Source organism: Theropithecus gelada, chromosome X, assembly GCF_003255815.1.
Source record: "Theropithecus gelada isolate Dixy chromosome X, Tgel_1.0, whole genome shotgun sequence".
Lineage (NCBI taxonomy): Eukaryota > Metazoa > Chordata > Mammalia > Primates > Cercopithecidae > Theropithecus > Theropithecus gelada.
In genome coordinates, this window is record NC_037689.1 from 150,279,615 (window position 1) to 150,297,267 (window position 17,653).

At 49.1% G+C, this 17,653-nt stretch overlaps 2 protein-coding genes across 4 annotated transcripts; both read left to right on the forward strand.

The window, feature by feature from the left end:
• The first annotated feature begins 3,823 nt into the window (after nt 1–3,823).
• Nucleotides 3,824–13,141, forward strand: LOC112616549 (melanoma-associated antigen 3-like). Of its 3 annotated transcripts, none has more exons than XM_025373531.1 (2): nt 3,824–3,844; nt 6,253–7,351. In XM_025373531.1, exon 2 carries the CDS (start codon nt 6,318–6,320, stop codon nt 7,260–7,262), a length of 945 nt encoding a protein of 314 aa, XP_025229316.1. In that variant the 5' UTR covers nt 3,824–3,844; nt 6,253–6,317; the 3' UTR covers nt 7,263–7,351. The 3 variants fall into 3 exon arrangements, with proteins under 3 accessions (XP_025229316.1, XP_025229315.1, XP_025229314.1); XM_025373530.1 differs by lacking the exon at nt 3,824–3,844 and adding an exon at nt 12,832–13,141 and having other exon boundaries at nt 6,274–7,206; XM_025373529.1 differs by lacking the exon at nt 3,824–3,844 and adding an exon at nt 12,923–13,110 and having other exon boundaries at nt 6,274–7,299.
• A 3,417-nt stretch (nt 13,142–16,558) lies between these two features.
• LOC112616551 (chondrosarcoma-associated gene 2/3 protein-like) lies at nt 16,559–17,406 on the forward strand. The gene is given in 2 exon segments (XM_025373532.1): nt 16,559–16,821; nt 17,027–17,406. Coding segments are annotated over 2 exon segments (333 nt in total). The 3' UTR covers nt 17,097–17,406.
• Nucleotides 17,407–17,653: the final 247 nt, after the last annotated feature.

Below are 17,653 nucleotides of genomic sequence, written 5' to 3' on the forward strand. Positions count from 1 at the left end.
AAGATGGCACAAGGCACTTGTGAAAACCCATAGATCTTTACAGCACAAAGAGTGAAGCTTAATGTACATAAAGTTTAAAAGTAACTTAAGAGGTTGGAGAATCACGGGACAGAATGTAGAATGTTACACGCTCACGCCTGTAATCCTAGCACTTTGGGAGGCCGAGGCGGGCAGATCACGAGGTCAGGAGATCGAGACCACCCTGGCTAACACGGTGAAACGCCATCTCTACCAAAAATACAAAAAAATTAGCCAGGCGTGGTGGTGGGCGCCTGTAGTCCCAGCTGCTCCGGAGGCTGTGGCAGCAGAATGTCGTGAACCCGGGAGGTGGAGCTTGCAGTGAGCCGAGATTCGCGCCACTGCATTCCAGCCTGGGCAAGACAGTGAGACTCCATCTCAACAAAAAAAAAAAAAAAAAAAAAAAAAAAAAAAAAAAAGAATGTTACACACACACACACACACAAACCTAGCTGTATTATAGGTGTATGAAACCACTACAGTGAAGCAAGTTGGGGTGAAAAGTTACCATATTTGGGTACTCTATCAAATAAATATGTTTTTTACAAAGTATAAGCTGGCCAGATAAGTGTGTAAAATAGTTGAACACTTGAGAATCATTTAATTTTTCAGAAATGAAAACTATTGGGTTTTTGTTTAATAAAAAGTCCTTATCTTTAAAACATGCATACTGAATTATTTAGAAATGAAATGGTATAATGCCTTAAATTTGCTCCATGTTATTCCAGCAGCTCATATGCAGGTAGGTGAGTGTCTAACTGGAACCAGATTTGCTGTGTATTTAAAGTTGTTCATGCTGGGTATCAAGTATACTGGGTTCATTATATTAGTCTCTCTATTATTCTGTATGTGTGAAGGCTTTCCCTAATAAAATTTTTATCATAAATATGCCATTAAAAGTGAAATCCTAAATGAAACTGACCACTTTGTAGAAACAAAATAAATAAGTAACCAAAGTGATCCAAAAAGAAAAAGAAAACTTTTGGCTGGGCACAGTGGCTCACACCTTTAATTCCAGCACTTTGGGAGGCCAAGGCGGGCAGATCACGAGGTCAGGAGATCGAGACCATCCTGGCTAAAAAGGTGAAATCCCGTCTCTACTAAAACTACAAAAATTAGCTGGGTGTGGTGGCGGGTGCCTGTAATCCCAGCTACTCAGGAGGCTGAGGCAGGAGAATGGCGTGAACCCCGGAGGCAGAGCTTGCAGTGAGCCGAGATTGTGCCATTGCACTCCAGCCTGGACAACAGAGCAAGAATCCATCTCAAAAAAAAAAAAAAAAAAAAAGAAAGAAAGAAAGAAAAGAAAAAGAACAGTTTAATTAAACTATACAAACTGAAACTGTACAATATTCAAAGCTCAAGCCACCCTCAAACATTCCAGGTTAGGCAGTTTTGGAGGCCAATTCTACCAAATGATCAGGGAATACTAACCACCATCTTATCTCAACACTTCCAGAACATACAAAATATTGACAATTGTTCAATTCATTCTCCCAGACTAGCCCTCCTGGATTCAAAAACCAGATGAGGACCTCATCCCACCCTTGATGGAAAAAAAAAACACACATTAAGTAAGCTCCGTTACATAGCAGTAAATATCCTACACAAATTACTAGCATATTAAATGAATTAACAGGCTCTGCCCAAGGAAATAAAATGTGATTTAACATTAGGGGAAAAAACCCACTTCATTGTACGTAATTCCTTACGCACAAAAATAGAGGAGAAAAAAATTTGATCGTGTCAACAGGTACAGAAAAAGCTTTTTAAAGAAATTTAATATGAGTGCATGGTAAAAGAAAAAAATTTATTTAGTTAATCTATGTACAAATAGACCTTCCATTTCCTAAAATCAACGGCAAACATACTTAAATGTGAAACGTTCGAAGAATTATCATTCAAGTCAGGAATGAGAAGTAGATGTAGGCTATTATCTCTACGTTTGAAATCAGGATTGAGACACAAAGAGCTATAAGTATCGAAATGAGTAAGTGGTATGAATATTGGAAAAACATGTAATGTTTAGTGACAATACCATTATCGATCTTGAAAATTCAAAGGAAAAGGTATGTAGAATATTCAAGTGCATGGGTCTTCAGAACAAGGTGTACAACAGATTACTGGAGAAAATGAAAATCTTCACCTCACGAAAGCAATAACTAACTACAACAATTAATAGACAATATGTCATTTGCAATAGCAGCAAAATCCAAGAATTACCTGAAAAGAAGTCTAATAAAACTGTATAAGGTCTTTACAGAGGCAACTATCAAAGTATACTGACATATTCAGGAAAAAAGAGCTTGAAATAAAAAAAGGATCATAACATATTCATTCATGGGGAACACAACTGTGTAAAAATGTAAACTCAGTTTAAATTATTTACAAGTTAGTGCCTTACCTGTAGCCGCCAACATTACGAGCAAATTTGGGCTGCTGTGCTCTGCTTCCCAAATCAACCCTAAAAAGTTATAGAATGGAAACAGAAAGTAAAAAACCAGTATCAGCAACAAAATCTATACAAGAAAACACAAAAAAAGACCAGGGTGAAACTGAAGACTGTGTTGAGCTGGTACTTGTGTTTGACATTTGCAGTGTCGGTTGGAGGGGGTTAGTGGCAGGGATGTTGGGGAGGTTTGTAGCCTGCTTAGACGGCAGATGAAAGAATGGGTAGAATAAAAGTTTTAAAATTTCCACTTCACTTCATTGCACAATCTGAGGCAGCCCCTGAAAACACGATGCCAAGAGGCCTAGTGTAATAGCAGGACATCAGGAAAATTGGGTTGGTTAAGGCAGTATGGCTCCAGAGTTCTGCTAATGACAACCTGAAACCAACACAGTGGGAGAGGAATTGCGTTTTTTTTTTTAAAAAAAAAATTCTTTCAACAGAGCACAAAGACAGGAATAGAAGAAGAATAGGATATCAGAGTGAATCATGCATACTAAGGGTGGCTATTACTTCATAGAAATAAATACATACATTGCTACCTACATATATACTTAGAAGATATGTAAACGCTATTTCTTCGATTCAGAGAATAAATCACTTAGGACCAAAGGTTTGCCAAGTGTAGCTCTGGCTGGGGAGGAGCCCCCGTGGGAAGGTGTGCATCTTCTCCCAGAGGTCACTACAATCGCAGGAGCTCCCACCCTGCAGGGAGCACCTGGCCTGGGACCCGCAGCCATTCTCTACAAGGGGTGCAGACGCGCAAATGCTCAGAGGTGACAGAAACAGTGTATCTCCCACCCATCACTTCATCCAACAGCTAGGAGTGAGGAAGAGGACCCTCCTGAATGAGGATTGAGGGTCCACCCACTCCCACATAGGGGACCAGAGAATCCAACTCAGCCCCCTTGTCAGCCCTGGTAAACACTGGCAATGATGTCACCCCGACCACACCCCTTCCCCCAATGCCACTTCGGGGGGACTCAGAGTCAGAGACTTGGTCTGAGGGGAGTAGACACAATCGGCAGAGGATGGCGTTCCAGGCTCAGCCAGGCATCCAAGTCAGGACCCTGAGGGATGACCAAAGGCCCCTCCCAATCCCAACTCCCCCAACCCCACCATGCTCTAAGCCGCAGGATCCCCGTCCCAATCCCTACCCCTACCCCCAACACCATCTTCATGCTTACCCCCACCCCCATCCAGATCCCCCTCCAGGTAGAATCCGGTTCCACCCCTGCCTTGGACCCAGGGAAGTCACAGGGCCCAGATGTGACGCCACTGACTTGCGCATTGGGGATCAGAGGGCAGCGAGATTCTCGCCCTGAGCAACGGCCTGCTGTCGGTGGAGGGAAACGGGCCCAGGCTCGGTGAGGAGGCAAGGTGAGACGCTGAGGGAGGACTGAGGCGGGCCTCACCCCAGACAGAGGGCCCCAAGTAATCCAGCTCTGCCTCTGCTGCCAGCCCTGGAACAGCCTGGAGGGGCAGAGGTCTCAGACTGGGTCACCCCCACCGCACCCCGCCAACCCCTGCCGCTTAAGCTGCAGGGAACGCTGGCGTAAGAGCTTGATGTGAGCAGGGCGGGGCTGGTTAGAAGTGGGCAGGGCCCAGACTCAGCCACAAATCAAGGTCAGGACCCCAAGAGAGAACTGAGGGCAACCTAACTCCCACACCCGCCACTATTCCCGTCTCCCAAACACCAACCCCACCTGCATCCCCCAACACCAACCCCACCTCCATCCCCCAACACCAACCCCATCCCCACCCTTCAAACACCAACCCCACTCCCACGGCCCATTCCCATCCCCACCCCCACCCCCATCCTGACAGAATCCAGGCTTTGCCCCTGCTATCAACCCACGGAAGCTCCGGGAATGGCAGCCAGGCACGTGAATCCTGACGTTCACATCTACGGCTAAGGGAGGGAAGGTGTACAGTATCCTGAGCATAGCCTTTGAGAAGCAGAGGAAAGGCCCAGGCCCTCCTGGAAGACAATGGCGTCCTGAGGGGACCCAGCATGCCAAGACATAGTGCCCACTGTACAACTGTCTCAAACTGAGGCACCTTTTCATTCAGCCGGGGAATCCTAGGGATGCAGACCCACTTCAGCAGGGGGTTGGGGTCCAACCCTGCCAGGAGTCAAGGGGAGGAAGAAGAGGGAGGACTGAGGGGACCTTGCAGTACAGATCAGTGGGAACCTTGGGCTGGGGGATGCTGTACACAGTGACTGAATGTGCCCCGTGCTCATTGCGCCTTCAGGGTGACAGAAGGTTGACAGCTGTGGTCTGAGGAGTGGGACTTCAGGTCAGCAGAGGGAAGAATCCCAGGATCTGCAGGACCCAAGGTGTTCCACCTTCGTGAGAACTGGGGATACCCCTGGCCCAGAAAGAAGGGACACCACAGAGTCTGGCTGTTCCTTGTTCTTAGCTCTGGGGGTCCCCATCCGGGATGGCCCTAAGTCACAGTCTCATTTGTACTACAGGCAGGAGGTTGGGGAATCCTCAGGGAGATAAGGTGTTGGTGTAAAGAGGAGATGTCTGCTCATTTCAGGGGGTTGGGGGTTGAGGAAGGGCAGGCCCCAGCAAGAGTAAAGCTGAGTAACCCATGAGAGGCCATCAAAATCCTCACCCTAGAACCAAAGGGGTCAGCCCTGGACAGCCCACGTGGGGGTGACAGGATGTGGCCCCTTCTCACTTTCGTTGTTAGACCTCAGGGGAGCGAGTTCCTTGTTTTCAGAGGGTGACTCAGGTCAACACAGGGACTCCCATCTGGTCCACAGAAGCAGTGGTCCTAGGATCTGCCATGCATCCAGGCGGGGAGCCTGAGGGAGGATTGAGGGTACCCCTGGGCCAGAACGTGGACAGTGGGCCCCATAGAAATCTGCCCTGCCCATGCTGTTATCTCAGAGAGCCTAGAAAGGGCTATCAGCTGAGATCTCTCCATCATCCTGGGATCACTGAGGTCAGGGAATGGGAGGCCTTGGTCTCAGGGGGCTGCATGCAGGTCAGTAGAGGGAGGGTCTCAGCCCCTGCCAGGAGTGGAGGTGAAGACCAAGCAGGCTTCTCACCCAGGACACATGGACTCCAATGAATTTGGACATCTCTCGTTGTTCTTCCCGGGAGGACCTGGGCATCTATGGTCAGATGTGGGTTTCCTCATGGCTTTCTGTACCGTATCAGGGATGTGAGTTCTTGATATGAGAGTTTCTCAGGCCAGCAAAATGGCGAGATTAAGCTCTGCAATGAGATAGGTAAGGACCCTGAGTGAGCACAGAGGGGAACTTCCACGGCAGTAGAGTGGGGACCTCACAAAGTCTGGCCATGCCTCCTGACAGTTCTGGAAATCTGTGGCTATGCTTGCAGTCTGGACCCAGAGTGCCCGTGGATTCCTCTCCCGAGAACCAGGAGCTCCAGGAACCAGGCAGTGAGGCCTTGGTCTGAGGCAGTGTCCTCAGGTCGCAGAGTAGAGGGGGCTGAGATAGTGCCAACACTGAAGGTTTGCCTTGAATGCACACCAAGGGCCCCACCTGCCCCAGAACAAATGGGACTCCAGAGCACCTGGTCTCACCCTCCCTACTCTCAGTGATGCAGCCTCATCATGCACTGGCCAGCTGTACCCTGAGGTCCCCTCTTACTTCCTCCTTCAGGTTCTGAGGGGTCAGGCCGACAAGGAGGACCCGAGGCACTGGAGGAGCGTTGGAGGAGAAGATCTGTAAGTAAGCCTTTGATAGAGCCTCCAAGGGTCAGTTCAGTTCTCAGCTGAGGCCTCTAACACACTCCCTCTCTCCTCAGGCCTGTGAGTCTTCATCACCCAGCTCCTGCCCACTCTCCTGCCTGCTGCCTTGACCAGAGTCATCATGCCTCTTGAGCAGAGGAGTCAGCACTGCAAGCCTGAAGAAGGCCTTGAGGCCCGAGGAGAGGCCCTGGGCTTGGTGGGTGCCCAGGTTCCTGTTACTGAGGAGCAGGAGAGTGCCTCCTCCTCTTCTACTCTAGTGGAAGTCACCGTGGGACAGGTGCCTGCTGCTGAGTCACCGGGTCCTCCCCAGAGTCCTCAGGGAGCCTCCATCCTCCCCACTACCAACAACTACACACTCTGGAGCCAATCTGATGAGGACTCCAGCAGCCAAGAAGAGGAGGGGCCAAGCACCTTTCCTGACCTGGAGTCCGGCTTCCAGGCAGCACTCAGTAGGAAGGTGGCTGAGTTGGTTCATTTTCTGCTCCTCAAGTATCGAGCCAGGGAGCCAGTCACAAAGGCGGAAATGCTGGAGAGTGTCATGAGAAATTGCCAGTACTTCTTTCCTGTGATCTTCAGCAAAGCATCTGATTCCTTGCAGCTGGTCTTTGGCATCGAGCTGATGGAAGTGGACCCCGTCGGCCACTTGTACATCTTTGCCACCTGCCTGGGCCTCTCCTACGATGGCCTGCTGGGCGACAATCAGATCATGCCCAAGACAGGCCTGCTGATAATCGTCCTGGCCATAATCGCAAAAGAAGGCGACTGCGCCCCTGAGGAGAAAATCTGGGAGGAGCTGAGTGTGTTGGAGGTGTTTGAGGGGAGGGAGCACAGTACCTTCGCGGATCCCAGGAAGCTGCTCACCCAAGATTTCGTGCAGGAAAACTACCTGGAGTACCGGCAGGTGTCTGGCAGTGATCCTGCATGCTACGAGTTCCTGTGGGGTCCGAGGGCCCTCGTTGAAACCAGCTATGTGAAAGTCCTGTACCATATGCTGAAGATCAGTGGAGGACCTCACTTTTCCTATCCACCCCTCCATGAATGGGCTTTGAGAGAGGGGGAAGAGTGAGTCCGAGCACACGTTGCAGCCAGGGCCAGTGGGAGGGGTCTGGGCCAGTGCACCTTCCAGGGCCCCATCCATTAGCTTCCACTGCCTCGTGTGACATGAGGCCCATTCTTCACTCTGAAGAGAGCAGTCAGCATTTTCAGTAGTGGGTTTCTGTTCTATTGGATGACTTGGAGATTTATCTTTGTTTCCTTCGATCTTGAAAATTCAAAGGAAAAGGTATGTGGAATATTCAAGTGCATCAGCCGTCAGAACGAGGTGTGCAATAGATGACTACAGCAAAATCAAAATCTTCACCTCACGAAAGCAATAACTAACTATGACAATTAATAGACAATATGCCATTTGCAATAGCAAGAAAGTCCAATAATTACCTGAATAGAAGTCTAATAAAAATGTATAAGGTGTTTATACAAGCAGCTATCGAAGTATACTGACATATTCAGGAAAAAAGAGCTCGAAATATATAGAGGAGTATAACATATTCATTCATGGGGAACACAGCAGTGTAAAACTGTAAACTCAGCTTAAATTATTTACAATCTAGTGCCTTACCTGTAGCCACCAACATTACAAGCAAATTTGGGCTGCTGTGCTCTGCTTCCCAAATCAACTCTAGAAATTTATAGAATGGAAACAGAAAGTAAAAAACCAGCATCAGCAACAAAATCTATACAACAAAACAGGGACAGCCCAGGGTGAGACTGAAGACCTTGTTGAGTTGGTACTTGTGTTTAACACTTGCAGTGCCAGTTGGAGGGGGTTAGTGGCAGGGATGTTGGGGAGGTTTGTAGCCTGCTTAGACGGCAGATGAAAGAATGGGTAGAATAAAAGTTTTAAAATTTCCACTTCACTTCATTGCACAATCTGAGGCAGCCCCTGAAAACACGATGCCAAAAGGCCTAGTGTAATAGCAGAACACCAGGAAAATTGGGTTGGTTAAGGCACTATGGCTCCAGAGTTCTGCTAATGACAACCTGAAATCAACATAGTGGGAGAGGAATTATGTTTTAAAAAAAATTCTTTCAACAGGACACAAAGACTGGAATAGAAGTAGAATAGGATATCAGAGTGAATCATGCATACTAAGGGTGGCTATTACTTCATAGAAATAAATACATATATTGCTACCTACATATATACTTGGAAGATATGTAAACCCTATTTCTTCGATTCAGAGAATAAATCATTTAGGACCAAAGGTTTGCCAAGTGTAGCTCTGGCTGGGGAGGAGCCCTCGTGGGAAGGTGTGTGTCTTCTCCCAGAGCTCACTACAATTGCGGGAGCTCCCGCCCTGCAGGCAGCACCTGGCCTGGGACCCGTAGCCATTCTCTACAAGGGGTACAGATGCACAAACGCTCAGAGGTGACAGAAACAGAGCGTCTCCCATCCATCACTTCATTCAACAGCCAGGGGTGAGGAAGAGGACCCTCCTGAGTGAGGACTGAGGATCCACCCTCACCCACATAGTGGGACCACAGAGTCCAGCTCAGCCCCTCTTGTCAGCCCTGGTAAACACTGGCAATGATGTCACCCCGACCACACCCCTCCCCCCAATGCCACTTTGGGGGGACTCAGAGTCAGAGACTTGGTGTGAGGGGAGCAGATACAATCAGCAGAGGATGGCGGTCTAGGCTCGGCCAGGCATCCAAGTCAGGACCCTGAGGGATGACCAAAGGCCCCTCCCACCCCCAACTCTCCGGAATCCACCAGGATCTACAGCCTCAGGATCCCCATCCCAATCCCTACCCCTACCCCTACCCCCCACACCATCTTCATGCTTACCCCCCCCCCCATCCAGATCCCCCACCCCCGCAAGCCGAATCTGGTTCCACCCCTGCCCTGGACCCAGGGAAGTACCGTTGCCTGGATGTGACGCCACTGACTTGCACATTGGGGTCAGAGGACAGCGAGATTCTCGCCCTGAGCAACGGCCTGATGTCGGCGGAGGGAAGTAGGCCCAGGCTCGGTGGGGAGGCAAGGTGAGATGCTGAGGGAGGACTGAGGCGGGTCTCACCCCAGACAGAGGGCCCCAAATAGTCCAGCACTGCCTCTGCTGCCAGCCTTGGACCACCCCACATGGGAAGACGTCAAAGGGTGGATCACCACCACATCACTTCGCCAACCCCCGCCGCTTTAGCGGCAGGGAACTCTGTGGTCAGAGCGTTGTGTGATCAGGGCAGGGCTGGTTAGAAGAGGGCAGGGCCCAGGCTCTGCCAGAAATCAAGGTCAGGGCCCCGAGAGGGGACTGAGGGTAACCGCTCCACACCCCCACTACCATTCTGATCCCCCAACACCACCCTCACCCCCATCCCCCATTCCCCATTCCCATCCTCACCCCCACCCCCATCCTGGCAGAATCCGGGCTTTGCCTCTGCTATCAACCCACAGAAGCTCCGGGAATGGCGGCCAGGCACACGGATCCTGAGGTTCACATTTACGGCTAAGGGAGGGAAGGGGTTCGGTATCGTGAGTAAGGCCTTTGGGAAGCAGAGGAAAGACCCAGGCCCTCCTGGAAGTCAATGGAGTCCTCAGGGGACCCAGCATGCCAGGACAGGGGGCCCATGGTACCCCTGTCTCAAACTGAGGCACCTTTTCATTCAGCCACGGGAATCCTAGTGATGCAGACCCACTTCAGCAGGGGGTTGGGGCCCAGCCCTGCGAGGAGTCAAGGGGAGGAAGAAGAGGGAGGACTGAGGGGAGGTCGCAGTCCAGATCAGTGGGAACCTTGGGCTGGGGGATGCTGGGCACAGTGGCCGAATGTGCCCCGTGCTCATTGCACCTTCAGGGTGACAGAGTTGAGGGCTGTGGTCTGAGGAGTGGTACTTCAGGTCAGCAGAGGGAGGAATCCCAGGACCTGCCGGCCCCAAGGTGTGCCCCCTTCGTGAGGACTGGGGATACCTCTGGCCCAGAAAGAAGGGACGCCACAGAGTCTGGCTGTCCCTTATTCTTAACTCTAGGGGAGCCCTATCATGCATGACTTTAATTGGCAATCTCATTTGTACCACAGGCAGGAGGTTGGGGAACCCTTGGGGACATAAGGTGTTGGTGTAAAGAGGAGCTGTCTGCTCATTTCAGGGGCTTAGGGGTTGAGGAAGGGCAGGCCTCGGCAGGAGTAAAGCTGAGTAACCCATAGGAGGCCATGAGAAGCCTCACCCTAAAACCAAAGAGGTCTGTCCTGGACAACCCACTTGGGGGTGACAGGATGTGGCCCCTCCTCACTTCTGTTTCCAGATCTCAGGGAGGTGAGGACCTTTTCTTCAGAGGATGAGTCAGGTCAACACAGGGGCCCCCATGTAGTCGACAGAAGCGGTGGTCCTGAGATCTGCCAAGCATCCAGGTGAGAAGCCTGCAGGAGGATTGAGGGTACTCCTGGGCCAGAACGCAAACAGGGGCCCCATAGAAATCTGCCCTGCCCCTGCTGTTCCCTCAGAGAGCCTGGGCAGTGGTGTCGGCTGAGGTCCATCCATTATTCTGGGATCTCTGATGTCAGGGAAGGGGAGGCCTTGGTCTGAAGGGGCTGCACTCAGGTCAGTAGAGGGAGGCTCTCAGGCCCTGTGAGGAGTGGAGGTGAAGACCAAGCAGGCTCCTCACTCAGGACACATGGACTCCAATGAATTTGGACATCTCTCATTGTGCTTTGCGGGAGGACCTGGTCATGTATGGCCACATGTTGGTCCCTCATGTCCTTCTGTACCACATCAGGAATGTGAGTTCTTGACATGAGAGTTTCTCAGGCCAGCAAAAGGGCGGGATTAGGCCCTACAAGGAGAAAGGTGAGGGCCCTGAGTGAGCACAGAGGGGACCCTCCACCCTAGTAGAGTGGAGACCTCACAGAGTCTGGCCAACCATCCTGACAATTCTGGAATTCGTGGCTGTACTTGCAGTCTGCACCCTGAAGGCCCATGGATTCCTCTCCCAGGAATCAGGAGCTCCAGGAACAAGGCAGTGAGGACTTGGTCTGAGGCAGTGTCCTGAAGTCACAGAGCAGAGTGGGTGCAGACAGTGCCAACACTGAAGCTTTGTCTAGAATGCACACCAACAGCACCACCTGCCCCAGATCACATGGGACTCCAGAGCGCCTGGCCTCACCCTCCCTACTCTCAGTGATGCAGCCTCATCATGCACTGGCCAGCTGTACCCTGAGGTGCCCTCTCACTTTCTCCTTCAGGTTCTCAGGTGACAGGCCGACAAGGAGGACTGGAGGTTCTGGGGCAGCACTAAAGGAGAAGATATGTAAGTAAGCCTGTTAGAGCCTCCAAGGTTCAGTTCAGTTCTCAGCTGAGGCCTCTCACACGCTCCATCTCTCCCCAGGCCTGTGGGTCTCCATTGTCCAGCTCCTGCCCACACTCCTGCCTGCTGTCCTGACCAGAGTCCGCCTGCCTCTGGAGCAGAGGAGTCAGCACTGCAAGCCTGAGGAAGGCCTTGAGGCCCGAGGAGAGGCCCTGGGCCTGGTGGGTGCCCAGGTTCCTGTTACTGAGGAGCAGGAGAGTGCCTCCTCCTCCTCTACTCTAGTGGAAGTCACCCTGGGGGAAGTGTCTGCTGTTGAGTCACCGGGTCCTCCCCCAGAGTCCTCAGGGAGCCTCCACCCTCCCCACTATCATCAACTGTACTCTCTGGAGCCAATCTGATGAGGGCTCCAGCAGCCAAGAAGAGGAGGGGCCAAGCACCTTTCCTGACCTGGAGACCGGCTTCCAAGCAGCACTCAGTAGGAAGGTGGCTGAGTTGGTTCATTTTCTGCTCCTAAAGTATCGAGCCAGGGAGCAGTTTACAATGGCAGAAATACTGGAGAGTGTCATGAGAAATTGCCAGTACTGACCGGGCACGGTGGCTCACGCCTCTAATCCCAGCACTTTGGGAGGCGGAGGCGGGTGGATCACGAGGTCAGGAGATTAAGACTGTGAAACCCCGTCTCTACTAAAAATACAACACATTAGCCGGGCGTGGTGGCGGGAGCCTATAGTCCCAGCTACTCAGGAGACTGAGGCAGGAGAATGGCGTGAACGTGGGAGGCGGGGCTTGCAGTGAGCCGAGATTGCACCACTGCACTCCAGCCTGGGTGACAGAGCAAGACTCCGTCCCAAAAAAAAAAAAAAAAAAAAAAAAAATTGCCAGTACTTCTTTCCTGTGATCTTCAGCAAAGCCTCCGAGTACTTGCAGCTGGTCTTTGGCATCGAGGTGATGAAAGTGGTCCCCATCGGCCACTTGTACATCCTTGTCACCTGCCTGGGCCTCTCCTACAATGGCCTGCTGGGCGAAAATCAAATCATGCCCACAACAGACCTCCTGATAATCATCCTGGCCACAGTAGCGATAGAGGGAGACGGTGCCCCTGAGGAGAAAGTCTGGGAGGAGCTGAGTGTGTTGGAGCTGTCTGGCAGGAGGGAGGACAGTGTCTTAGCAAATCCCAGTAAGCTGCTCACCCAAGTATTGGTGCAGGAAAATTACCTAGAGTACCGGCAGGTGCCCTTCAGTGATCATGCATGCTACGAGTTCCTGTGGGGTCCAAGGGCCCTCGTTGGAACCAGCTATGTGAAAGTCCTGTACCATATGCTAAAGATCACTGGAGAGCCTCGAATTTCCTACCCACCCCTGCATGAATGGGCTTGGAGAGAGGGGGAAGAGTGAGTCTGAACAGGCGTTGCAGCCAGGGCCAGTGGGAGGGGGTCTGGGCCAGTGCACCTTCCAGGGCCCCATCCATTAGCTTCCACTGCCTCGTGTGACATGAGGCCCATTCTTCACTCTGAAGAGAGCAGTCAGCATTTTCAGTAGTGGGTTTCTGTTCTATTGGATGACTTGGAGATTTATCTTTGTTTCCTGTTGGAATTGTTCAAATGTTCCTTTTAACGGATGGTTGAATGAACTTCAGCATCCAAGTTTAAGAATGACAGTAGTGGCCAGGCGTGGTGGCTCAAGCCTGTAATCCCAGCACTTTGGGAGGCCGAGACGGGCAGATCATGAGGTCAGGAGATCGAGATCTTCCTGGCTAACACGGTGAAACCCTGTCTCTACTAAAAAAATACAAAAAACTAGCCGGGCGAGGTGGCAGGCACCTGTAGTCCCAGCTACTCGGGAGGCTGAGGCAGGAGAATGGTGTAAACCCGGGAGGCAGAGCTTGCAGTGAGCTGAGATCCGGCCACTGCACCCCAGCCTGAGCGACAGAGCGAGATTCCATCTCAAAAAAAAAAAAAAAAAAAAAAAGAATGACAGTAGTCACACATAGTGCTGTTTATATAGTTTAGGAGTAAGAGTCTTGTTTTTTATTCAGATTAGGAAATCCATTCCATTTTGTGAATTGTGACATAATAACAGCGGTGAAATAAGTATTTACTTAGAATTGTGAAAGAATTAGCAATAACATACATTATACAGAGAACTCAAGACATTAAAAGATAGTTAATTCTTGCCTTATACTTCACTCTATTCTGCAAAATTGAAAAAAAAAACCAAACCATGGATACCTGGATTTCCTTGGTTTCTTTGAGAATGTAAGAAAAATTAAATTGGAATAAATAATTCTTCCTGTTCACTGGCTCATTTCTCTCCCATTCACTCAGCATCTGCTCAGTGGAAGGCCCCAGGTTAGTAGTGGGGATGCTAAGGTAAGCCAGACTCATGCCTACACATAGGGTCATAGAGTCTAGCAGCTGCAGTCATATAATTAAGGTGGCGAGAAGTCCTGTAAGATGTAGAGGAAATGTAAGAGAGGGGTGAGGGTGTGGGGCTCCAGGTGAGAGTGGTGGAGTGTAAATGCCCTGAGTTGGGGCATTTTTAGCTTTGATAAACTGCAGTTTGATCTGAAGGAGCTGACTCTAATGAAGCTGGGTGGGTGCAGGGCCAGATTCTCAGAGAGTGAGAGAAAAGCCTGGAATGGAAAGCAACTCTGAGTGGTTTATTTCGGATCGGGGATGAAGAGAGAGGAGTCTCCACCTGGGGCAGGAATGGAAGGTGTCCTGTGCCTTTGTCCCACTGCTATTGAACACAACCCAAGATCTAGGTGAAGGGCATCCATCATCTGCAACGGTTTCCTGAGCAATAAGGCTGAATTTCCCAGCAGGGTGACCCAGAAGCCACTGGCCAGGTGCTTTTCTGCCGAGCAGGGAGAGCCAGAGCTGACTCCATTAAAAAGGCGTTCTAACTAGGTTATCTCAAGTGCAATTTGACCAATTGTAAGCATGAGCCAGATTTTAGATGGTAACAAAATGGATATAAATAGTGGTTTGGGTGGGAAAGCAACTGGGAGAGAGGGAAGGAGTTGGTCTTTGACACAGATTCTAGGAGCTTTGAGCTGCACCTGGCTGGGCAAAACTCCTGCACACCCAAATTTTGAAGTATATTCTCTAATAAGAAATACTTAACTGAATTTTATGGGTGAAGCTTCCTTTTTGGGCTAAGTATTCTATGTCCTATTGAGATGTATATTCTCTGATGACTCCTGGAGAACAACGACAACAACAACAAAATCCCAGAGTGTTAGGGCCTGGGGTTTAAAATTATTAGAAATAACAGCCATCGCCATTTGATAAAATACTAATTTACACCAGGCCCGGAGTTTCTGTTGCTCCACATCTTCACTGGCAATTGGTCTTGGTTTGTTTTCTTTGTTTTGCTTTTTATGGATTTTGGATATTCTTTTTTTTTTTTTTTTTTTTTTTTTTTTTGGAGACAGAGTTTCACTCTTTTTGCCCAGGTTGGAGTGCAATGGCACAATCTCCGCTCACCGCAACCTCCGCCTCCCAGGTTCAAGCAATTCTCCTGCCTCAGCATCCCTAGTAGCTGGGATTATAGGCATGTGCCACCACGCCCAGCTAATTTTTTTTTATTTTTAGTAGAGATGGGGTTTCTCCATGTTGGTCAGGCTTGTCTCAAACTCCCAACCTCAGGTGATCCACCCGCCTTGGCCTCCCAAAGTGCTGGGATTACAGGCATGAGCCACCGCGCCCAGTCCGTTTGGACATTCTAATAGGTGTGTAGTGGTATCTCATTTTAGTACACAATTATCTAATGACAAAGGACTCTCAGTACTTTTAGTATGCTTATTTGCCATGTGTGTATCTTCTTTGGTGTAATGTGTGTTCAGATCTTTGACTGTTTTCATTTTTTTCTATCGTTGAGCTTTAAGAGTTCATACATACTGTAGAGACAAGTTCTTTACCACATATGTGTACCACAGATGTTTTCTGCTAGTCTGTGGCTTCTGTTTTCATTCTCTTAACATAGTCCTTTGAAGAGCATAAGATTTTTATTTTAATAAAATCAACTTGGCAATTTTTTCTTTCACTGATCATGCTTTTGGTGTTGAATTTAAAAACTCATCACCAAACTCAAAGTTATGTGGATATTCTCTTATGTTTTCTTATAGAGGTTGTATAGTTTTTGGATTTTTCATTAGGTCTATGATGTACCTTGAGCAAATTTTCGTGGAATATGTAAGGATATGTCCAGGTTATTATAATTTGTGTATAGATGTCTAATTGTTCAGGCACCTTTTATTGGAAAACCTGTACGTTCACCATTATTGCCTTTGTTGTGAATCACCTGACTGTGTGCAGGTCTGTTTCTAAGCTTTATTCTGTTTTATTAATCTACGTGTCTATTCTTTGCTAATGCTTATGTCCTCCACCAAATTCATGTTTTGAAGCCTTCAGCCCCAGGGTGTCTGTATTTGGAGATGACACTTCTAAGGAAGAAACTGATATTAAAAAAGGTCATAAGGGTGGGGCCTTGATCCCATAGAATTGGTGTGGTTATAAGAAGGGAGAAGAGACAGAAGAAAGTACTTTTGTGCCTGCATGACCTTTCTCTCTCTCTCTCTCTCTCTCTCTCTGCACATGCACAGAGGAAAGGCCAAGAACGGACATACTGATAAAGGGCCATCTACAAGCCAGGAATAATGCCATCACCAGAAGCCAACCCTGCCAGTCTATGATGTGGGACTTCCAAACTTCAAAAGTGTGAAAAAAAAAATAAATTTCTACTGTTTCAGCTACTCAGTCTATGGCATTATGTTGTGGCAGCCTGAGCTAAGACATAACCTCAGGTAACACAATTTTTTTTTGTTTTGTCCTAGAGAAAAAAAAAATGTAATTTTGGCATTTAAAGTCTGTGGTTCACTTTGAGTTATATTTTTGTATGGTGCAAGATATATGCAATGGCTAGAATTATGTGTCAACCTGTCTAGGCTATAGTGCTCAGCTGTGTGGTCAATCAGCAGTCTACATGTTGCTGTGAAGGTATTTTGTAGATGTGATCAACATTTACAATCAGTTGACTTTAAGTAAAGCAGTATAACTTCCATAATGTGGATGGGCCTCATCCAATTAGCTGAAGGTGTTAAGAGAAAATATCAAGCTTTCCGGGAAAAGGAATTCTACCACAAGACTAACATAAAAATGCTGTGTGAGTTTCTAGCCTGCTGGCCTGCCTTCACTGTCCTGGAGGAGGCATAGGGAGACCAGGTGAACTGGAGTAGATTGTTGAGAGATGCTGGTGTGGTGAAGATGTCCAGGAAACCACGAGCCTCCAGCCCATTGTCCAAAAACCACCCGCCAACACCAAAGAGGCGAGGAAGGGGAAAGCATCCTCTCAACCCCGGCCCAGAAGCCCTATCAAAGTGAACGGCCCACCCAAGCTCTGACTCCTGTGCTCCCCTGGCAAAACGCCCACCCCAGTCTGTATCATTTCTCTATGAAGCCTCTGTTCTCCCCCCTCCTCCATCCTCTTCCCCAAACCAGTGCCCTTCTTTGATCTCCCTGTTGTCCTTCCAGGTTCCCAAGACAACGCGGAAGGGAAAAGGGACCCGCCAAGGAAGTTCCAGGAACAAAAGTCTCTCCCTGAAAGACCACCATTTCAAAAAACCCTGAGGAATGGAGTGGGCCACCACTATCCAGCCACTCTGACCAGCCAAATGAGGAACTCAATCAAAATGAGCCACAGCAGGACCACAAGGACATGGAGACTTCCACTGTCTCCAGCAACTCCTTGGGCAACCAGTAATTCCTGGGCAAGGCCAGAGACCTCAAGTCTATCTGTAAAGTCTCCAGAGGTCTAACCCCAAATAAGTAGCCAACAGGGTGTAGAGTACATTTTACACCCCACAGGGTATGCCCCATGGTGATGGAAATAAAATGAACATGTTGTAAAATGATGTGTGTGTCTGTGTGTCTCAAATGGTGGGGGTAGGGAGTAAGGGGGAAGAGGTGGGAATGTGGGAAGGGAGGGAGGGGGGATCCTCTACAATTTCTTTAAATTCAACTTGCTCTTCTTTCTTTAGTTTCCTAGGGTGATAGCTTTGGTTATTGATTTTAGATTTTATTTTCTAATATAAACATTTAAAATATGCTATATATTTCCCTCAAAGAAACACTCTAGCTGAATCCCACTTTTTGTATGTA